Source organism: Lissotriton vulgaris, chromosome 8 (assembly GCF_964263255.1).
Source record: "Lissotriton vulgaris chromosome 8, aLisVul1.2, whole genome shotgun sequence".
Lineage (NCBI taxonomy): Eukaryota > Metazoa > Chordata > Amphibia > Caudata > Salamandridae > Lissotriton > Lissotriton vulgaris.
This window is the reverse complement of record NC_141696.1, coordinates 328,557,194-328,581,454: the sequence shown is the minus strand read 5'-3', so window position 1 is coordinate 328,581,454 and position 24,261 is coordinate 328,557,194. Positions and strand designations below refer to the sequence as shown.

At 47.2% G+C, this 24,261-nt stretch overlaps 1 protein-coding gene across 2 annotated transcripts in view; it reads left to right on the top strand.

Annotated features, from left to right (window-relative positions):
- CHD1L (chromodomain helicase DNA binding protein 1 like) overlaps nt 1–24,261 on the top strand; it is a 392,592-nt gene that overhangs the window by 133,279 nt on the left and 235,052 nt on the right. For both annotated transcript variants that reach the window (XM_086934085.1, XM_086934086.1), the window contains exon 12: nt 22,189–22,299. In XM_086934085.1, coding sequence (XP_086790211.1) covers nt 22,189–22,299 — 111 coding nt within the window. The remainder of the gene's footprint in view (nt 1–22,188; nt 22,300–24,261) is intronic.

Sequence of the window (24,261 nt, the reverse complement as noted above, 5' to 3'; positions counted from 1 at the left end):
ATGTGGTGGTGTGGTGGTGGTGGTGGATGTGGCGGTGGTGGATGTGGCGGTGGTTGTCATGGTGGATGTGGTGGTGGATGTGATGGGGGATGTGGTGGTGGTGGATGTGGTGGATGCGGTGGTGGTGGTGGATGCGGTGGTGGTGGTGGTGGATGTAGTGGTGGTGGATGTGGTGGTGGATGTGGCGGTGGATGTCATGGTGGATGTGGAGGTGATGGTGTATGTGGTGGTGGATGTGATGGTGATGGTGGATGAGGTGGCGGTGGATGCGGTGGTGGTGGTGGATGCGGTGGTGGTGGTGGATGGGGTGGTGGTTGTAGTGGATGTGGTTGTGGATGTAGGGGTGGTGGGTGTGGTGGATGCGGTGGTGGTGGATGTGGCGGTGGATGTCATGGTGGATGTGGAGGTGATGGTGGATGAGGTGGTGATGGTGGATGTAGTGGTGGATGCGGTGGTGGTGAATGCATGCAGTGGTGGTGGATGGGGTGGTGGTGGTGGATGGGGTGGTGGTGGTGGATGTAGTGGTGGTGGGTGTGGTGGAAGTGGTGGTGGTGGTGGATGTGGCGGATGTGGTGGTGGATGTGACGGTGGATGTCATGGTGGATGTGGAGGTGATGGTGGATGTGGAGGTGATGGTGGATGTGATGGTGGATATGGTGGTGATGGTGGATGTGGTGGTGGTGGTAGTGGTGGATGGGGTGGTGGATGTGGTGGTGGATGTAGTGGAGGGTGTGGTGGTGGATGTGGCAGTGGGTGTGGTGGTGGATGTGGCAGTGGATGTGGCGGTGGATGTGCATGATATGGGGTCCGCAGACGTTTTGGTAGACTTTTCTTTACCACTTACTATAATTCTCGCCAATGGGCTTGAAATGCTTATTTCTGAGAAGTGCCTGTACACTCTAATTAAAAGTATTACGTCTCCCTTGAGAAGAGCCGGTACTCTCCCTCTCAAATAAAAAAAAAAGTGCCGGACCACAGAACCGGCCCATTTGTATAACTGTTGAATGTTAGCTAGCGGGCTGATGAGCTCTGGGTCACTGTCATTCTCTCGTGCGCACGCCCATAGGCTTTGTGAATGTACATATGCAAACATTGGCGCTCGCCCTTCCCTAAGCCAATAGATGGAAATGCTGGGGCTGCCGAGCCAGTCACGCTTCCTGAAACCCGAAAACTTGTCTTCAGGAGATTGTTCTAAATCAGCACAAACGCTAACCTGTCCGTTCCGTATTGGTTGTTTCCCAGCCAGGGCAGGTGTTTGTTTATATGAAAACTAATTAATTATAGCAAAACAGTGTCTAGAGAAATAAGCGTTTTAAAGAGGAGAAATAACTGCAGCGGTGCAGCCCCAAGGACCAATATTTTTTTATAGGGAACCTGCCTCGTACGTCTGTGAAGCATGAGCGGTAGAATTTAAAGTAATTTCAGTTATTTTGTGTTATTTCCGGAGCGCAACCGTCACAGAGAACCTACGGAATACAGCAAAGCCGGCCACGTGACAAATTAGTAATTTTAAATGTGTATTTTGTAACGGGGTGAGGTGGAACACAAGACAAAACCGATAGTGTTGAATTTAAAAGCCGTACGTGAGAAGGGCAGACCAAATAACGAATCATCTCGGCGCGTTTACCTCTGCGAAGGTGACTGTGTCCAGGGACACTGCTCCCTTGGTATGCATAGCATCGTTACTTTTCAAACATAGCGCAAATAAAAGTAGCACGAGAGCCGTAAACATAGATCTTTTTAGCTTAGTTTTTTTGTCAAACTACGCAAAGCAAATAAGGTAACTTTCAATGATGATGAAATATATAAAAACTTACTTTTAGTTTTTAAACGGCGTGGGATATAATGAAACACAATTGAAACAAGCAAGACGGAGGGAAGAGAGCGGAGGGGGGAGGAGAAATGCGACACGGCGGGAGGGGGCGGAGCGGGTTAGTTTTTTTGTCAAACTACGCAAAGCAAATAAGGTAACTTTCAATGATGATGAAATATATAAAAACTTACTTTTAGTTTTTAAACGGCGTGGGATATAATGAAACACAATTGAAACAAGCAAGACGGAGGGAAGAGAGGGGAGGGGGGAGGAGAAATGCGACACGGCGGGAGGGGGCGGAGCGGGTTAGTTTTTTTGTCAAACTACGCAAAGCAAATAAGGTAACTTTCAATGATGATGAAATATATAAAAACTTACTTTTAGTTTTTAAACGGCGTGGGATATAATGAAACACAATTGAAACAAGCAAGACGGAGGGAAGAGAAGGGGAGGGGGGAGGAGAAATGCGACACGGTGGGAGGGGGCGGAGCGGGTAAACAAATACGGACATGCACGCGCCCGTGACTTTTAAGGTCAATGCGCATGCGCATAAGCTTAATGCGCATGCGCATTGACCTTAAAAGTCACGGGCACTGCAAGGAATCGCCACGATTCCTTGCAAGTTAGATAAAGAGTCGATGAGCCCCCATAGTCTCGCTTGCTCGATGCGCATGCGCATCGACAGGCGAGACCTAAAAATGAGGTACATATTGTGGAAGGTTACCTCTTTAGTGCTGCTTATGCTCCCTCATATACTGAGAGGTCCAGGCTCTGTCCATTGAGGTGCCTTACATCACGTTCATGCTGAAAAGTAATATTGAGAGGTAGACAGGAATTCTATAACAACCAAACCATTATTCCTGCAGACTTTTACACAAGCTGCTGTGTCCACTGGAGCCCACCGTCAGCTATATGTGTCTATGTAGAAAGCACCAAGAATTACAAGACCTATGATCAGTTTTTTACTGGAATATGAATGTCTGATACAAGTAAGGTCTGTAGCAAAAACATAATGTGGCTATTAAACCATTGTTAGAAAACATTCCACTACAGGACATTGACCTGTACATCGTTTCATACTTAATTACTGTCTTGATTCACATGGCTAGGCTGATACTTTAGAGTGTATAGCATTGCTGTGTAACCTTTTCGAGAGAATAAGGTTCCCTTTGTGCCCCTCTGCCTGAGTTGATGAAAATCCTGTGAATTCAAGAACATACAATAGCAACTTTTAATAGAGTAGCGTGTAGGGAGACCAAAGAGTTTTTTCCTCTGGTTCTCCATCAAAAATAAAGCTGCGCTCTAAATAGGCAATATATACAATCTCCCCTGTAGATGTATGTATAAACAAGCATTTGCAATGCAAATTGGTCTCACATTTGTGAGAGTTAGAGGCATTGCCGTTTTAAATGACAATGCCTTTTACCCATGTGATTTATATTGGAGTGGAGTGGATGTACGCGGCCGCAAACGTTTCTTTTATCAAGCCGGCACAAAGTAAATAAAACACCTACAGATCATTAGAATCCACAAGCAGAGAGAAACAAAAAAAATTGTGTCATAGTAGAACATAATTTACAAAGAAAGTAGAAATAGCAGCTCAATTCTAGTGCATGCAACGGAGGGACACTAGTTAAGTTTAATTAATCGAGACTGTAGCCGTAGTCACTTGGAACGCTCTTGTACTCTCTTTAATCCTGACCCTTCATCTGGTTCACTAAGCATTCCTGCTCTCAGTTTTACGCACCTCTCTTCATTAATTTGCATGTTTCCTCCCCTTTCCCCTGTACGTATTTATTTTTATGACAATGTAAACTCCTGACGTCGTAGGGTTTACTTTGTAGGTCGCATATAGTTTCTGGAATTTATAGAGTGCATTATTGTGTGCATTTATATCAAATGCTTAACATTTATATTTTCTTTGTCCTGCACTAGTATACAGGGTTGTTGTAAAAATGCGTACCACAAAGAAAGACTGCTGTAGAAAACGGAACAGACTTTAGACTTTCTTGGTAGTTAGATTTTATCTGCCATGCTATATTACCACGTAGCTGTTAATTCCTAAATGTATAATCAAACCTCCAGATTGTGATTTATAAAGGCAGACTTGTCATCGTGGGATGGTGCAACCCCAAGAGGCAATCACAGTTGGTAGCAGACTTGCAATGACTTCTGTGGCCTAATGTGGACACTAACACACGGTGCTCACCCTGTGATCTGAGCGGTCTGAAGGTTGTGTATGGAAGGGGGCATTTGATGAACACTGTGGTGTCTCAACACAGCCCACCATAGCACAACCGAGCTCTGTAGCCCCATCAGCGAGGCACAGCTTCAGCTTTCATCCAGTAGGTGAGAAAAGCACAGCCTGCATTGTGTAATACATAAGAGGTGTGCTAAAACATCAAAAAAGGAAGGTACTAAAAATATAACTAGCATTTCAATGCAATAGGTCTTGCATTTGTTAAAGTTAGAACTGTTGTCTTTGAAAATGACAATCATTTTTACTTTTGCTGACTATAACGTTTATTTTAAGAATCTGGAGTATGGATGGGGATAATGAGGGAGGCACTGGAGATGAATGGGGGAGAGAGACACTGAATGGAGGTGATGTAAAACCAAACAAAGGTATAATGGAGACACGAAGTGGAGCAAAATATTGGTGGGTACAATAATGATTAAAGAGACACAGGATAGACGAAAAGCTAAGAAGGAGAAAAGAGACTGTGGAACGATATGCTAGAAGGCAGAAAAACTGCCTCTATACCCATTTCTTTAAAAACAAAATAGGATGTTACGAGAGGAGAAGTAGGAGGATTAAGAAGGGTGAGAGAAGCTGTACCCAGAAGTAAAATTATTTAGTAAGAGGAAATGAGGAGGCTATCTGAATGAATGAATGTGACGAGAGAACGGGCTAATAGGAAAAATTTTATATGGAGGCAGCACGGTTAGCACAGTAAGTTTGACTAAAGGTGGCAACACCATTCACACGAGTACACAGGAGACTGGCAAACTTACCAGAACAACTGGATATCTTAAGGTAAGCCGCTGCAAAAGTGCCAATGAGCTGGGAAGATGCCATCTTCGAAACAAAACCTATTGCATTACAAATGAGGAAACAAAGAGAGCTGCGTTACTCCCCGCCCACCTCCTCACATATGAAGGAGCCAACGGTGCCTATGTTCCTCGAAGCACGAATGGAAAAATAGATTTTTGCGAGGCGTGCCTTTCACTGGAGTAGGATGAGGCGGGGCTTGCAGAATGCCGAACAGTCTGCCCTATTTTGTAATGCAGCCAAATATAAAAAGGATGGATCCCTTGGTATACAGAGCATCGCTGTTTCTGCAACATAACAAACTTAAAGTAGCATTGTCAGCACCTCTGTCTGATGCAGCCATGAGAAGGGCAGCAGAACACCCCCCCCCCCCACCCCCCTCACACACATCGCATTCACAGCATGGAAGTTTTAGCAGTGCTTGTGTTGAGAGAAGCCTGCCCGTCAGCTAGGAAAAAAGAGTTCCAACAACATTTAAAGACTCTGGTCGAATCTCAACAGACGACCCCGCAGCTCTCTCTCAGGAATAGATCACATGAGCAGATAGATGCCGGAGGGGGGAGGGAGGATGGGCAGCCTCACAAGAGCTCTACTTTTCTTTTTTAGTCGGGAGCAAATGTATATTGTAAACAGTAGAGCTTAAGAAAAGAATTGTTGGCCACAGAAGTGCCAATGACCAGTTGTGGGGTCCCCGAGCTGCAGAGCACCCGCCCCCTCACACACATCAGACTGTGAGAGATTGGGCTACTGACCGAGCTGGTCTTCAAGGAGCTCTGGTTTTCTCGTGGAAGCGCTCAACGGGGTGATTGCAATCGGCTCAAGTCTTGCATCAGCCAAAGCTATGCAAGGGTTTATCTGAGGCACAGATAAAAATACAGAGAGATAAAAGCGTGCGCTGCGGTACCCATGCATATTAAACATATGCGCATAGCAGAAAGTAATGATGAAAGCGGGCGCCGCAGCGACCATGCATATTAACTCTTTCGCTGCGGCGGCTATTCCGCCGCAGCGCTAAGGTCGCGGGGGGCGCGCGGGTGAGCTCCGCGGGTGAGCTCCGCGGGTGACAGAACCGTTCCGTCACGGCTCGCGGGTGAGCTGTGCTCATGACTGAACGGTTCCGTCACGGCCCCGCCCGCTCAATTAAACGCGCCACGCAGGCGCGAAATCAGCGCTGCGCAGGCGCGGCGGCCGGGCCGTGAGGGAACCGTTCCGTCATGAGCACAGCTCACCCGCGAGCCGTGACGGAACGGTTCCGTCAATAGCCTGGAAGGGGTTAAACATATGCGCATAGCTTAAAGTAATGATGAAAAGAGGCGCTGCGGCACCCATGCATATTAATCATATGTGCATAGAGGCCCATGAAGTGGGCGGCATGGCGATTAAAAACAAGTAGTCCCTAAACAAAACTGACAAAGCCCTACAGCGCAATAAAACTGTAGTTGGTCGGTGCTGCTGCTTCCGATAAAAGCTGAAGCGATGCATCAAACCAGCAACCAATAGGGAGGACGGAAATCACAGTGACGCATAAATAAGCCAATTGCAAGCAGCAGGAAAGCAGCAGGCGGGATTACTCTCGCTATACAGATTACTGTGTGTCTAGGAGAGACAGCGCATGCGCGCTACCTAAACAAGATCTAAAAATTAGTACAAAATGCGGTTCATCTAATTAACAGTAAAAGTGGTAGTATACAGTTCCTGCTTACTTCTAACTGCTAATCTCAGGACGCTCAATTTAACACAGTGATCTCATAAATATATGAGGACAGAAACTGAGTAATTAAAACTGCCATTCTTCACATGGCTGAATATTTCTTATGCTCTCTATTAGTCTGGTTTTGCAGCTATGTGAAATGTACTGGCACCCTTGAATAGACTCAACATCGCGCTGTAAATGAACTAAAATACATAAAGGCAATGCCCTAAATTAAGTCCAGCCATGGTACGCTTTGATCACTCTGACATATCATTCGGCATATGCAATTACACAGTTACATTTGTGGTGAGCAGCTAAAGGGCAAATTCCTTCACAACACTCGTAAATTCCGGTGAGGCTCTACATGAAAGGCATTTTACTTTCACATTAATAGACCCAAATGTCCTCTAAAGTAAACGTTCTACATCCGACTTCTAAGTGCACAATACAAAAAATATACAACCGACTTATGGCGTTTTAAGACTGTATGGAAGCGAGCCCAGATTAAGAAAGCGCTGCAGCGCCATAATACCAATGCAAAGTGCTATATAAATGGTGATAACATAGCACACCTGCTAGCAATAGTATTTACAAGGAACCAATTCAGCAATCCAACTTCCAGACATCAGACACATAATGGATTCAAAGATGCATGTGTATGTTAGACGTAACATGAAACAGTTACTTTGTTCACCATTTTGTGGTATTGGGTTCTCCAGACCTACATATTCTGCAAAAACGGCTTAACACCGTAAAAACAGAAGTTGGCACGGAAACTAGAAATGCAAAAGACAAGTTTATTAGGACCCCATGGGGTGTTGGTACATTCCTACAGCACCCTTTAGCAATGCAAGAAGTATCACACCGAACATCGGTGCGAGACCTCTTTTATACAGTTTTACAGTAATAAAAAGAGTAGGCGGAACACATTTGCTCAGTTTAGGTACATATAAGGACATTTTTGGAACACAGCCAGCTTATGGGAGGAGTTATAACACTACTGGTCAGTTTTGGGGAACATTCCTAAGTAATGACTGTCCACTAGTACAGAGGCTTTGACTACGCATGTGCAAGCTTGACCAGTACTAAAAATAGCCTGTTGCTGGGCAAGTTAGGTGGTCAGTGGTACAGAGAAAGGACAAAAGGGCATGCTGACCACGAGGCAGCACGTTCATGTAAAATGGACGCCAGTGTTTTCAAAATGGCCCCCGGACATCATGGTCAAGATAAGGGGAAATTCGTGTAGCAAAGCTGAACGCTAACCTGATCACTGTCAAATTACGACAATTTGATAAAATCCCAGCTGACTCAAAACATCTATAATGCTTTGGTTCACAAGCAGGATGTAAAGCATGATAGAAATAACAATACAATACAACTTAAGGTTTCCACCAGCATGTGTACTAAGTTTCAAATTATTTTTGGCGATGGCCCATAATATGGCCATCGCCAACTATAATGGCCAAAGACTGTTGTAGTTAGAAATATATATCAATTACACATTTACATGAGTTAAAATCATAAATCTTAAAGTCATTAAAACACAACACTTTGGGTAAGAACTGCGTGTTTAGTGTGTACTGTAATTACTCTCACTTCAGCTGCGAGTTGTCAGGTTCTCAGTGTAGGCACTGGGGCCCCTCGCTGACACTTGCTACGCTGAATGATGAAGCATGCTCACTCCGAAAACTATCCTTAAGAGGTCAGACTAGAGACCAAAGCCTAAAGTAGGCAGAAATGCAGACGATAATCAGACAGACAAAGCTAGACAAACCAAAACTCTGTCCTAAGTGGGAAAGCACCCCTGACCCCTTGTAAACATTTAACAAGCATTTACAATGCAATGGTCTCGGCTTTATTAAAGTTAGAGCTATTGGCATTGCAAATAGCATTTTTTTCATTTTTTGTTTTTTTAAAAACATAAATAAATGGTATTGTCATTTACAATGGCAATAGGTGAGCATTAGAGAGTAGTAGAGAGACAAAGCCACACACACAGACAAAGCCAAACACACACAGACAAAGCCAAACACACACAGACAAAGCCACACACACACACAGCCTCACACACACAGACAAAGCCAAACACACACAGACAAAGCCAAACACACACAGACAAAGCCACACACACACAGCCTCACAAACACACAGACAGAGCCACACACACACACACACAGACAAAGCCACACACACACACACAGACAAAGCCACACACACACACAGACAAAGCCACACACACACACACACACACACACACACACACCCACACACACACACACACACACACACACACACACACACACAGATAAAGCCACACACACAGACAGAGCTCTCTGCCCAGTAACGACCTAGGGAACAGAGGCACGAAAAACCGGATCACAAGCAGGGCACAGAGGCACAAGCAGGGAAGAGAGGCACAAGCAGGGCACAGAGGCACAAAAACCGGATCACAAGCAAGGCACAACAAGCAACGAGGGGGCAGGGGCAGGAGAGCAAGCACAAGCAATGAGGGGGCAGCAAGCACAAGCAACGAGGGGGCAGGGGGCACAGAGGCACAAAAACCGGGATCACAAGCAGGGCAGAGAGGCACAACAAGCAAAGAGGGGGCAGGGGCAGGAGAGCAAGCACAAGCAACGAGGGGGCAGCAAGCACAAGCAACGAGGGGGCAGGGGGGCACAGAGGCACAAAAACCGGATCACAAGCAGGGCACAGAGGCACAACAAGCAACGAGGGGGCAGGGGCAGGAGAGCAAGCACAAGCAACGAGGAGGCAGCAAGCACAGGCAACGAGGGGGCAGGGGGGCACAGAGGCACAAAAAACGGATCACAAGCAGGGCACAGAGGCATAACAAGCAACAAGGGGGTAGGGGAAGGAGAGCAAGCACAAGCAACGAGGAGGCAGCAAGCACAAGCAACGAGGGGGCAGCGGGGCAGAGAGGCACAAAAACCCTATCCCCAGCAGGGCAGGGTACAGATTGGGTACAATAAGCACAGTGCAGCAAGCACAAGCAACGAGGGGGGGGGACAGCAAGCAGGAGCAACAAGGGGGGACAGGACAGCAAGCAGGAGCAACGGGGGGCAGGGGAGCAAGCACAAGCAACGAGGGGGGCAGGACAGCAAGCACAAGCAACGAGGGGGGCAGGACAGCAAGCACAAGCAACGAGGGAGGGCAGGATAGAAAAGAACGAGCAACGAGGGGGCAGGACAGCAAGGGGGGCAGGACAGCGAGCACAAGCAACGGGGGCAGGGGAGCAAGCACAAGCAACGGGGGGAGGACAGCAAGCACGAGCAACTCGGGGGAGCCGGACAGCAAGCACAAGCAATGAGGGGGGGGCCGGACAGCAAGCACGAGCAACGGTGGGCAATGTAAATGTAAATGTATTTGAGCTTATATAGCGCACAGCTACCCGCAGTGGGTTTCCCGGTGAAGGACTGGGTTTTCTTAAGACCCAGCGGTGCCAGGGATAACACCTGAAACCTTCGTGGGTAACCTGTTCCGGCGTACAAATGACGGAGACACGGGACACTTCCTTCGGCGTCAAAGATTCGAGGTTTATTACTGCAGGGAACACAGAAGTCACAGGAAGTACAACACGTGTAGGTTCGAGGAGTCTGCTTCGACTTGCCTCTGTGGATCGCTCCTTTTATACAGTTTTCATGCATAAGATAACATAGTACACAAAGGTTTACAACTTGGTTCCCATCGTAAAGACCATAAGGGGTTGCTTTCATGTATTCAGTGCCCGGAACATAAGTACAGAAACGTTTGGTAGTTCCCAACTGTAAAAGCCCATCTTCCCACCATTAGTACATTCCAATCAGCAGTAAACAAATCGTGGAAGTGACAGAAACAGGTGCGGAGGAAGACCGAAACAGTGAGAAGATCGAAAAGGGTGTAAAAGGGGTGGTATCGGGAAACACGAGCTGCAGGCATCAAAGGGGACGTGCCTAATGAATGCAAAACTAAGACAATAGACCGGCACGGCAAGATGAGCCTCGAGCGGGGCCATCTGCCTTACAGTATCATCCCCCTCATCATAAAGGCACTTTCAAAGGAAACGTGTCTTCCGCAAGAGTTTGGGAATCCCAGGGTCGCGAAGCGGACAACGTCCGTTCGCTGGCTACTTGAGGGCAAGAGACAAAATGGATGCCGTATCTAAGATGGAACCCGTGGGCTCAGATGAAGAAACCCACGAAACAAACGAACGGTTTAGGCTAGCACAGCGAAAACGCGTACACCCACTAAACTAGTCATTTGCGGTTCATAGATACCAGACTCGACCATATTCGTGCGAGTCAAAAACATCACTTACGATCGTCACGGAACCTCAGACGCTCCTTTTGCCCTCATGTAGGCAAGCACTAGTCGGAATCATAATCGATCTTGATATTCATCAGACCATCAAGATGTTGCTGTAACATAATTCTATCCATCAGAGTTCCTTTGGTAACAGGCGGCTGTCTTATACACGTCGTAGCACAGAGGCCACAAAAGGCAGGACCACAATGCACACAAAGGCAACACGTGAACAGGAATGCTACAACAGCCCCGGTGATCATCAGAATTTTCCAACCCCAAGTCGACATTAGGCCCCAAAACCACCCAAGTAGTGTCCAATCCCCTACGTCCACGTGTATGGACTCAGAGATCTTATGCAACTTTGAGATGGCTTGATAGACAGTCGGAGCGTTGTCTGGAATGAAAATACAACAGCTCGAATGGATCACCTTACATACTCCACCTCGATCTGCTAAGACAACGTCTAAAACCATACTGTTTTGTAACGTCATAAGCCTATCCGCCTGAAGCTCTGCTGTGATATTACCAAGGGCACTGGCAGTGATATTAGCTGTCGATTCCACCACTCGGGTCAACTGTCTCAGGTTCCTACTATTGACCATAGGACCCCAAAACGGAAAGAAACCCTTGAAAAAGTCTCCTGCCTCTTGACCGGCAGTGTCCTCTTCGCTAATCACGCCCCTCACAACTCGGGTCTTGTGGTAATCGGAGGCGACTGTAAAAGTCGGTGGCAACAAGTTTGCAATATAACATGTGCCCGCAAAGTCAAGGGGCAACCATGTATATGCACGGTCATAACAAACAAAGTACGTACCCTTGGCAGTCAGGAGAACAGGGGAAGAGAGCATTGGTAAGACATACGTCTCAGAGCAAGCACTCTCTCCAAGGTGAGCTCTCGGACTTCGGCCACGACCTTTTAGACAGAAATTACCAAGGTGGGGTACGATCCATATTGGAGACAAGCTTTTAAGCTGTCTTTCACCCAAGAGCGCACTATACTCAGCCTCACTCAGATCCCTATAGGCTCGCACCTCTTCCTCTGGGATGAGCGACGGCTCAAAGATATCCCTATCTAAATCAGCAATCGCTATTGCCAAAGGCTTGTGGTACGGACCGGGACCAAAGTGTGGAAGACGTGGCTCTCGATTGGGGTAGGAATCTAGTGCGCTTCGAAACATTGTTTGAAATGCTCGAGCTGAACCCTGGGAACTATAAGGAAGGACCAAGTACGGAATTCCCTTATCGGTGGTATGTGGCATTAACCCACACACCCAACAATTGGTAGTGTTCACCACCAACTGATGCTGATGAAGGAGCTGAACGAAGGAATTATTCATGAATTCCGCACGTCTAACCTGCTCATGTTGGGGTAAGATGTGGAAGGAATGAGGAGAAACAGTGGATGTATTTTTAAGTTCAGAAGAAGTGGTAGGTGAGGCAGAACGCAACAAGGACTGTATCATGTAATACACCCCACCCACCAATAACGAAGAAACAGTTAAGAACAGAAGGAACACCTGAAACATGAAGCATTTTGTACGAGCAATTTGCTGCAGCTTGAATCTTTGGTCTTGAGCTTTTTCCAAATCCAACATCTTAGAGAATGCCATCCTCTAAAACCGTCCGCAACGTTTTTGACGCACTTCGTTCTGTGTAGCAGTAGTCAATCCCCAGGAGTTCCCAGGAACCGACGGTCTCCGACCTAGTGTCAAGACCTACTAACCAGAAGGAAGTACCCGCGCGGCCCTACGGTCCACCCGGATGTAAGGTATGTTTGATTTACAAATCTATACAAAATCTCCTAGCTGTGGAAGCAAAAACACATGTGGAAAAAGGCTCACAATCAAAAATCACAATTATACAAGTGTGTTCAGACTGAATGGTGGCAATGGGGTAACGTGGATGTCAAGGGAGAAAGCAAATCTTTTATTAGTCTTTGATATTGGATCGCAGAAAATATCGGCTTCTCCCAGGACGTGTCTGTTCGTCAAACAACTGATCCGATGGTGGGACAGAGTTCTGTTGATCAGTCAATTGTTCAGATCTTGAGCTTTGCGATGACAAATGTTCAACAATGTCGTCCTGCTGCACTGAGGATTCTCCAACAAGCTGGGCGTCGCTAAAAGGAACGAAGGTCTGCACAGCTTCTGTTTCGGACGAGGCGATGCCCTTCCTCACCCACGAGTCTGCTGGCAAAGGTATAGGTACCTTTTTAGTATGGGTGGCGTGCACCCAGTTCTTGCGTCCTTCCAAACGAACAGCAGTCCTCGTGGCAAGAAGCACTTGGTAGGGTCCGGTGAAGCGAGGCTCAAGGTTGCGCTTCCGTCCAAAGTTTCGTGCCACCACCCAGTCTCCAGGCTGGAGCTGGTGGCCTGGAAACTCCGTCTGCGTCGGCAGTCCTTCAAAGACCTGTTGGTGAATTAACCTCAGTTTAGCAGTCAGATCATGCAGATAGTCGTTCAACATTGGATACTCAAGATCAGAATACACACTCGGTCTAAGGAGCCCCCAAACATTTGCAGGGCGGCCGAACACAATCTCGTAGGGACTAAGCCCTACTCGGGAGTGTACAGTCGCCCTAGTTGACAGAAGAGCTAAAGGTAAAGCGTCAGGCCACGAGAGACCAGTCGTAGCCTGAATATTTGCTAACTTCAACTTAAGGGTGCCATTATACCCTTCAACCAAACCTGCTGACTGGGGATGATTGGCGCTGTGGAATTTCTGTGTAATTCCAAGGCCCTTACACACATTCTTCATTACACTTCCCACAAACTCACTTCCGTTATCAGACCATACAATCTGTGGCATTCCATACCGAGGAAAGTATTCCTTCAGTAGCATTTTCGCAGTGGACAGAGCAGTGTTGTCTTTGAGAGGGTAGGCTTCAATCCATCGGGAGAATGCGCAAACCACAACTAAAACGTACTTCAGGTTGTTGCATCGCTCCATATGGATGAAGTCTAGCTGAATCACCTCAAAGGGACATGAAGGGGGAGCAAAATGGCCAGGAGGTGTAGGGGTTCCCTTACCAGGATTGTACATCATACATATCATACATCCAAAAGATCATTCACAAGCTCTCCATGCTGAATTTTCGTACCATGCGATGTCATAAAACCTCTCTCTCTCCACAAACGTCCGAAGCTATGGGCCACGCCAAATGCGTATTGGCTGTCAGTGAACACATTCACCCGTTTCCCTTTCGACAACACGCACGCTCTAATCAAAGCAATCAGCTCTGCCGCCTGAGCAGAATTCTGATTCAATCTCGCACTTTCCACAACAGTATTTAACGTCACCACAGCATATGCAGTCGTTACATCGCCATTCGGCAACTTAAAACACGACCCATCCACATACAAGGTCCCATCGGGATCTTCCAATGGAGTATTTTTCAGGTCCACTCGACCTTTAGTTTCCTCCTCAGTTCGTAAGTAGCAGTCATGGGGTGCTACTTCGTCTGATTCCATATTTATTGGCAACAAAGTCGCCGTGTTCAGGACGTTGCAACGTTTTATTTGAATGTGACTTGCCAAAAGCGTCAACTCGTACCCAGACAACCTTGCACTCGTCAGGTGTTGAGTTTTCGTACGATTCAAGAGAGTGTCAACCGTATGCGGAACCATCACCGTAAGCATATTATCCATGACCAATCCTGCAGATTGTCGGATGGACACCGCAGCTGCCGCTGTTGCTCTCAAACAACTCGGCAATGCTCTAGCTACTGGGTCCAAGGTCGAGGAAAAATATGCACATGGACGTTGCTTACCGCCGAATTGTTGTGTCAAAACACTCAACGCACAACCTTCCCTCTCGTGAACGTATAATGTAAACGGCTTACTGTAGTCAGGGGTACCTAACACAGGAGCCGAACACAACGCATCACGCAGTTCAGAAAAACTTTTCTGACATTCTTCCGTCCATGGTAAAGGAGTTGGAACATCCTTGCACGTAAGAGCCACCAATGGTTTCGCTAGCAATGAAAAATTTGGAATCCATTGCCTGCAGTATGACGTGATACCTAAAAAGGCACGCACATCTCTCTGAGTTGTTGGCACAGTCATTCGAGCAATCGCTGCAATTCTCTCTGGGGTCAACCTTTTTCCCTCCTTTGACAATAAGTGACCTAGGTAGGTTACTTCTTGACAACAATATTGCACTTTAGAAGGTGACACCTTGTGATGTAAATCACAGAGATGCTGCAACAACGACACCGTAGCAAGTTTGCAAATGTCCTGAGTATCTGCAGCCACCAATAAGTCGTCGACATATTGGATTAAGGCCGCACCGGCCGGCAACACAAATGCATCAAGTTGGCCCTTCAAGTCTTGACTGTATATCGATGGACTCTCACAGTAACCCTGAGGAGCGCGTTTAAACCTGAAGCTGCGGCCACCAAGAGAGAAACCGAAAAGGTCCCTACTTTCCTCAGCAATCGGAATGCTGAAGAAAGCATTCTTCAGATCGATCACTGAGAACCAGGATGCAGAGGCTGGAATCAGAGTCAGTAGAGCCGTAATGTCAGGCACCACAGGGAACTGAGGAATCACTATTTTATTTACCTCCCGTAAATCGATGACAAAACGATAAACGGGGGATTTTGATGGATCAGTGCGCTTCAGAATGGGTAGCACAGGGCTATTGCACACTTTTCCCTGAGTCTCCTCGATAACATCCTTCTCAATCAAATCGTAGATGATCGCTAACAGCGCTCGCTCTCCATCAAGAGAGATACGATACTGGGGAATACGTGGCAATCGCACATTAGATTTCAAGTGAACAACATAAGGGGAGATGTCAAGCAGGCCCACGTCATTGGGACCTGTCGCCCACAAGGATGCAGGAAGAGAACTCAATTCCGGTGGAAATTTATCGATGGATAAGTACATAGGAGAGACAACTCTCTCACCCAACGTAAACTTTACTCCCGCAGGAGAACAATACAAAGTCGCATACAGACGTTTCAGCAAATCCAGGCCCAAAAGATTTTCACCACAACCAGTAGTCAAAATCAAAGGAGCTTTCAGCTCACGAGGCCCAATTGTAAGAGGCAAAGGACGTGAAACCGGATTGCTAACGGGGGCGCCAGAGAATCCAACGGAAACATTTGTTAAGCCAGACAAAGGTGCGCCAGGGAGTTTCGAATGCATGATGGAACTTTTCGCTGCACCAGTGTCCAACAGAAAAGGCTCAACGACGCCCGAGGTGGCAACTGCGACGTAAGGCCCTCTCTGATCAACCGTAACTGATACTACTCCCTCTCCTTGTCCATGGCTGTCCTAGTAATTACCGTCGTCAGTATCCTGATCGACGTAATAATCGTCCACATTGTACTGCGCAGATCGCCCTTGCGATGATCCGCGTTGATCGAAACAATTATTAGAGTCAGAAGAATTGTTGGAACGATCGTTTTGAGCACCGCGACCTCTACCACGTGATGTCTGTTGAGGACCACCACGACCTCCTCTAGATGAATTACCACTATTTCAATCACGCAAAAGTGGACAATCTAATTTCAAATGACCCTCTCCCCTACAATAGGCACACTGATTGTACCCCAATGTAGATCTCTGCGAAGAGGAGTCATTTCATGATTGCGACCTATTCGACTGAGACTGCGATCGATTTCGTTGCTGCGAATCATTCTGATTCGAACGCGGAGGATACGCTTGCTGCAACAACACCTTAGTTTTGAGTTCTTTAGTCTTTTTATCAGCTCGATCAGTTTCCTCTTTCTCTCTATTCTCATAATATTGGGCCGTGGCCAATATTTGAGCAGAAGTGGAAACAGCCCATGCACTTTCTGAATTTCGTAATTTGTTTTGCTTAAGTCCGGCAACAAATTCGAGACAAACTTATCCACAAACAATCGCTGACCTCCCTCAGTACCCATATCCTGACCACTATGATCAATGAATGCCTCCTCAAATCTCGTAAAGAAGTCAGAGACACTCTCATCCTTCTTTTGCTTGCAAGCGGACAGTTTATCCCAATTCACCTTCATAGCTGGCATAAGCGTTTTCATAAAAGTTATTCTCTGAGGGAGATTAGCAATCAACTGTTCGGGCTTGGCCCCACCAACTTGCAAGGCATCCGCAGCAAGAAGTGCAGCCCAATCACCGCCTAATTCTGCCGCATGGTCTTCCTGCCGAATCTTTGCCCATACCGGTTGCGGCACGACATTGCCAAACAACATATCAATATCGGCAAGATTCATTATCGTAGCATCCACAAGCTGCGATAATTCCTTATAATACCCTGCAGGATTTTTGCGAGGGTCAGGCAAAGATTGCTTCACCTGCAAAACTTCCGACCGTTTCCATGGAAGATGTATCCACACTCTCTGGAAATGTGGCGGAACAATAGGAACAGCCTGTGCATCACCAGGCATCCATACTGGTGTAACTTCGCGCATGGGATACTGACCAGGCGCTGCAAGCGGCCCCTCGATGTCTTCTAAAAACAATGCCCGAGGGATCGTAGAAGGACGAAAAGACAACAATTGCTCGACAGCACGTCGAACATTGGTGCCCACCAGCATTCCGCTCGCAAACTGGAGCTGAAGATTAGTCAGAGCAGTCAATACATCGTCAGATGCATCAGCCGATATTAGGTCACGTAAAGCCTTGCACATTTCTTCAAACACGAACCTTTGTGTCGGTATGTTGAATTGGCAAAACGTATCAAGCACCACACGTGGAGGATTTCTAAAGGGGTATTTCATCCAACCCATAGCCATATTATACAGCGAGTCACGCTCCCTACCACCGGGAAGCTGACTTCGTCTTTGAGGACCGTCCGAACCAGCGGACTCAAGAATAGGTCCAAGAGAATTAAAGAAGTTAGCAGCAACAGAAGGGGTACGACGTCGGACAGATGGAGAAGAAGAGTAACACAACGGGGTAACAAGAGAAGAGTCAGGAACGGAAGAGACAGCAGGAGTAATCAGAACAGCGGGAACAGGAGTATGAGGAAGTACAAGCGGAGGAGCAGTAGGGACGGGAGCAGGTGGAGGAGCAGGAACGGGTTGAAGAACGGGGACAGGTTGTGGAACAGGCACAGGAGCAGGTGGAGGAACAGGAGCAGGGGGAACCACAGGAGCTACGGTACCCTGTGCGTACGGAGGTGGTGATTTCAAGAGATAGGACAACAAGGGGTCATCTGCTGATTCCTCCTTCTTATCTGTACCTGTCGGTAAAGCGGGGTAACACTTATCTATAGTCATACGCTGTAATCTATCGAAAACTTCCTTTTCCTTTTCCTCCTTATCTCGCTGGAACTGCTCTGCATTTCTTACCGTGGTAACAACTCCTTCTCTCTTATTACGTTTAATCTGTTTGATTTCTCGCTGTTTGGCTTCTTTACGCCACAACCGAAAGGAATCAAACATGGCCGGCCTTGATTTTCTCTGGAACAATTTAACTTCTAAATTATCTAAAATCGGGGTCTCGAAACTACCATGAGGTGGCCAACTAAGGACACCGTCTTTTTTAGTATAGCGAACCCAACACTCATTGAATGTAATTGGACCTAAACCATGTTTACTGTACAGCTCATAAGTTGGAGTTCCAACTGGAGGTATCGGACACAAGTCCTCCAGTCGGGAATCCACACCACAACTTCTAAAGCAACTGAACAAAGTACTACGGCCAGGCATCGTGCACACTAACCGAGTTTCACAAACTTCAAGGGTTATAGGATTAACAATGTCCCTGCAAAGAGCAAAAACCCTCGTTTTTTGGCGACTGCAGACGTCAAATATCACAACAAAGAACCAAGTACTAAGAACCACAAATGCAATGGAACCATGCAACAACTAAGCACCCACAACTAAGGACTCTGGGAGCGACCCACAAATACTTAACTCAAAGATCAATGGCGTCACCAGGAAGGCCCGTCAATCGTCCCGCTGTACCAAGGTCTACGCCAGGCGCCAAACAGGTCTACAGTCAGGGCAGCAGTCCGTCGCAGCCGTCAGGAGGCGGGGATCTTCGCGGGAAAAGTCGTCAGCCCACTTGTTCCGACAACAGGATCGATGAAGCGGGGTGCACCTTCCCTCGGAGATTTCACACGAAGTTCCTCACGATCGTCAGGCTTGGACCGGTACCACTGATGCAGCCCGACGTTGGGCGCCAACTGAAGGACCGGGTTTTCTTAAGACCCAGCGGTGCCAGGGATAACACCTGAAACCTTCGTGGGTAACCTGTTCCGGCGTACAAATGACAGAGACACGGGACACTTCCTTCGGCGTCAAAGATTCGAGGTTTATTACTGCAGGGAACACAGAAGTCACAGGAAGTACAACACGTGTAGGTTCGAGGAGTCTGCTTCGACTTGCCTCTGTGGATCGCTCCTTTTATATAGTTTTCATGCATAAGATAACATAGTACACAAAGGTTTACAACTTAGTTCCCATCGTAAAGACCATAAGGGGTTGCTTTCATGTATTCAGGGCCCGGAACATAAGTACAGAAACGTTTGGTAGTTCCCAACTGTAAAAGCCCATCTTCCCACCATTAGTACATTCCAATCAGCAGTAAACAAATCGTGGAAGTGACAGAAACAGGTGCGGAGGAAGACAGAAACAGTGAGAAGATCGAAAAGGGTGTAAAAGGGGTGGTATCGGGAAACACGAGCTGCAGACATCAAAGGGGACGTGCCTAATAAATGCAAAACTAAGACAATAGACCGGCCCGGCAAGATGAGCCTCGAGCGGGGCCATCTGCCTTACAGTATCCTCCCCCTCATCATAAAGACACTTTCAAAGGAAACGTGTCTTCCGCAAGAGTTTGGGAATCCCAGGGTCGCGAAGCGGACAACGTCCGTTCGCTGGCTACTTGAGGGCAAGAGACAAAATGGATGCCGTATCTAAGATGGAACCCGTGGGCTCAGATGAAGAAACCCACGAAACAAACGAACGGTTTAGGCTAGCACAGCGAAAACGCGTACACCCACTAAACTCGTCATTTGCGGTTCATAGATACCAGACTCGACCATATTCGTGCGAGTCAAAAACATCACTTACGATCGTCACGGAACCTCACTGGCGCTTGCTTAGGGAACCCGTCCTGGTATTCCCCTGTGAGATAGCCCCGGCAGGGTATCCACAAGGTGAAAGCCAGGCATCCCGCCGCGAGGGGCCGTTGTGGAGATTAAGCAAGCTATTGCCCAGAGTCGCAGAGTGTAAACCCGTGAGTCGAGAAGGCACCGCAGCGAGAATTATAGAGTCCGTGGAATTTTTAGCCCAAAACCCGCCGAGGCGGGGAATTGAACCCTGGTCCAGGGCCGATCTCAGCTTCCGGGTCTGCCGCCTCTAACCCCTGAGCCACACTTCTCCACTAGAGAGGCAGGGGAGCAAGCACAAGCAACGAGAGGGCAGGACAGCAAGCACAAGCAATGAGGGGGGGGCAGAACAGCACAGGACAGCGAGCACAAGCAACGGGGGGTAGGGGAGCAAGCACAAGCAACGAGGGGGGGAGGACAGCAAGCACGAGCAACGGGAGGGCAGGGGAGCAAGTACAAGCAATGAGGGGGCAGGACAGCAAACACAAGCAACGAGGGGGGGCAGGACAGCAAGCACAAGCAACGAGGGGTGGCAGGACAGCAAGCAACGAGGGGGGTCAGGACAGCAAGCACAAGCAGCGAGGGGGCAGGACAGCAAGCACTCACCGGAGGACTCGGCAGCTTCTTGACTTCTTCCGGCGGTGGTCGGGCAAAAATGGCGTCTCAAAAGCAGCGCCATTTTCGCATTTGGGCGTGGTTTTTGCAGTTGAGTGACGAATGATGTCCCGGCAAGAAAACTACAAAAAACACGCCCCCAAATCCGAAAAGGAATGGGCTTGAACGGAGTGATGCCCCTCTCCTCCAATGGCTGGCCTCCGTTTAGGAAGCCAGCCAATGGAGAAGAGGGGCAGGTTCAAGCCCCCGTACTAAGAAACATGAATTCTCGGCTGCGCGACACTGCTGCGCAGTGTACGCTAAGCCGAGACCTAAAAAGGTCGGCTTTCGAAAAGCCCAACATAGAGGCGGATTTTCAAGCATTTTATTCTAACCCTCTGAATGCCCCATCTATATGAAATGCTTTCTATACTAGGTAAGAGTGCCGACCTGCTCTTCTGGGGCTCCAGCTGATATTCTGCACTGCTACTCTGTGCACCTTTTGGGTCCCCCATCTCCTGAGGATCTGTTGAACAGATATGAATAAAAAATTCCAGTGGGAAGAGAAACATCAAAATAAAAAGGCTGGTACCAGCAAAGGAATTTACACATTTACAAGGATGTCGGAGCTCGTAAATACGAGCGCTAAGTACAACAAGTAAAAGATAAAGTGCTGCTCCCATGAAACGGGTGCCGTGCTGAGAGTTTATGTATGTTACAATTGATTAAAAACATTTAGGTGGGAGAGCTGTGCCCCAACAATCATAAACAAGCTGTGCACCCAGGACCCTTGCATCTGAGAGCAGCGAGGTGGAAGGGAACCAAGCTGTGTATAAGGCTGTAGTGCCCATACGGAAGGAGAAAGAAGATGCCATCACACTGTGTATGGTGTGATGGCCAACTAAAATATTCTCTTAGTGAAATCGCCAAGGAGGGAATTAAGCACACACAGAAGGGACATTTTCACAAATGCACCAATAACAAGCCAGCATTTCTAAATGCCACAGATAGCAGCCAATGGCAATCGATGGATCTGCCAAAACCTCACAGAAGAGATACAACAGGCCGAGGCTCGACCTAAAAATCAGAGGGATTTGGCTATTGTCCTGAATTCGAGAACTTTTCCTTCTAAGCAGTGAGAGGGTTACATTGCGAAGCGTCCATCACAAAAGTGAAATCTGTTTCAAAATTCATAGCAAAGTGATTTGTATGTATACATGCTGGTTGTTGGCACTAAATTGCTGACAAATATACATTTAAAAACAAAAGTGTTGTAAGAAGTGTTATGGGAGTTTTTGCCACGTGTGAGAAAGAATAATCCTTGGAGGAATGCCATTTTGTTATAGGTAAGTAGCCTGTTATTGCTGAACCACAACACCTGCATCCTGGTAATGCTGTCTTAAAAGTGAGCAATACTAAGTGCATTTGTTAATAGTTTTACACCAAGATTTCCACTTATCTTTTCCGTACATTTTTTTTCCAGGTAGACAGACATATTTGAGGTTGTTTTTGTACTTTATTTTGAAAGTTATTCTACCTTTTTACAGAATTGGAGTAGATATTTTGAAACCTTTGTCTTATGGTTGCTTATCAGTGAAGCATTTAATGTTGATTTGAATGCTTAAAATAGAACACCAGTATTATAGTATTTTTTTTGTTTTGTTTTTGCAAAAGGTTACAGCTATGAGAGGCTGGATGGATCTGTGAGAGGAGAAGAAAGGCATCTTGCCATTAATAACTTTTGCCGGAAGCCAGTGTTTGTTTTTCTTCTTAGCACCAAGGCAGGTAATCAAGTATTTAAACAACTGCATTTATTTATTTATTCATTTATTTATTTATAAAGTTTTATATAGCGCGAACAAGATCCCGAAGGATATCAGAGCGCTTTACAATCGGTTGGAAGAGAGGACAAACACGATGGTGGTTTAGATATATTGTTGACACTTAAAACTAGCATAGTGCATTATATATAGGATAACATACCCAAACCGTACATTATAAGGATGTTAGAAGTCACGTAGAAGCCACAAGGCCCAGTTAATTAAACATGCGTTTAGATATAATGAAGGAATAGCGCTGTATAATGTACAGAATAATACACCCCAACGGTATATTATAAGGGTATTATGTCACCATGGAAGTCACAAGACATGCCTAGTTCATCGTACATAAATAGATCTATAAAGAATAGCAGCATGTAATATACATAATAACATACCCCAAATGTATAATATAAGGCTATTAAATGTCAGCATAGAAGTCTCAAGGCATATGCCTATTTCATCGTACGTGAATAATTTATAAAGAATAGCAGCATGTAATATACAGAATAAAACACCCCCAGCTGTATATAATAAGGATATTGTATGTTACCATAGAAGTCACAAGGCATGTATGCCCAATTCATCGTACGTGAATATATCTATAAAGAATAGCAGCATGTAATATACGGAATAACATAACCCCAGTTGTGGATTCGAGATATGTGGTATGTATAGATGAGTTATTTGACACATAAGCCCTAGGCACCAGGCCGAGGGTACAAAGAAGGGCAGTGCCTGCCACTCAGATGCCACAGTCGCAGTGTCGGCTGCCTGGCACGCATCAGGATGGTAAACATCCTGCGGCCGCCTCTGCTCTTTTTATGTCAATGAAAACATGTTGCGTTTGTTGTTGGTGGCGGGAAGTTAGTGTCTGTCCCGGGTTCCTCCGGATCCGCGGTTCCTCGTCTGATCTTTCTCGCAGAAGTGGCTATCCATGAGGTAGCCTATGCCACCGAGGCAGATCCGGTCTCACCTGCAGCCCCCCGGCCCCGGGGCAGGCCTTACATGCCCCTCCCCTGCGCCTAGTTCCTTTTGCCATGTGTCTAGTGCTTCTAGCCACTAGTTGATAATAAGCTGTCGCCCAAGCTGTCATAATATAATGACATGAATACTTTAATGTCGTCATCGTGCTTGAAACAAGGCACCTTAGCAGCCTTCAAGGCGCTTTGAGACTCTCATGTACCTTCCCCACAAACAAATAACTTTCGAGCACGTTTACCTTTAATGATATGCACGTACTTTATCGTATTATGTTTGCATTTTTTTTAAATTCCCATATGCATGATTTTTCAGCAGTATTTTAATTTGTATTAACTCGTCCTACGCCTAGCCTCGTCAAGACAAGTCATGGACCCTGTCGCCCCCTGGTGGTGGTAAAGTGCGTCGCCTGCCATCGGCCGGGGTGTGAAGGGGCGGAGCCACCTATGGGGCCCTCTGATGTCTTAGGAAAAGCTGCGCCCAGGATGAGCCGTGTAATCCCAGGCCCCCTGTCCTCTGCCCCAGGGTGGGGCCTGGGTGTCACCCCCGCCCCCTCACCTCTCTGAGGTGCGGATTAACGGGTGTGGAGGGGTTATTTTGGAGTGGGGTGCCCGGGGAGGGGAATTCCTCGCCTCTCCCTCCAGGTCCGGCTATATCGGAAGCCCGCATGGCACAGTTGTTCATTCTGGGGTGGGGCGGCGGATACACGATCCCTCCCCCGCGCACCAGCCGGTCCCTTTTATAACAAATCCCACAAAGGGCCGCATATCTGATCTAAGCCCTGGAGTTAGGGTGCACGGCGCCTCCAAGCTATTCCTGGGACTCCCCCGGGTCCAGGGTAGAGAGAGATCAAAGGTGGGAGGGGGGAGGGGCACTATTTATTCGCGACAAGACTCCTGTACCCTGGTAAGCATGGCCCCGCCCCCAGCTGTATATGACGCAACCC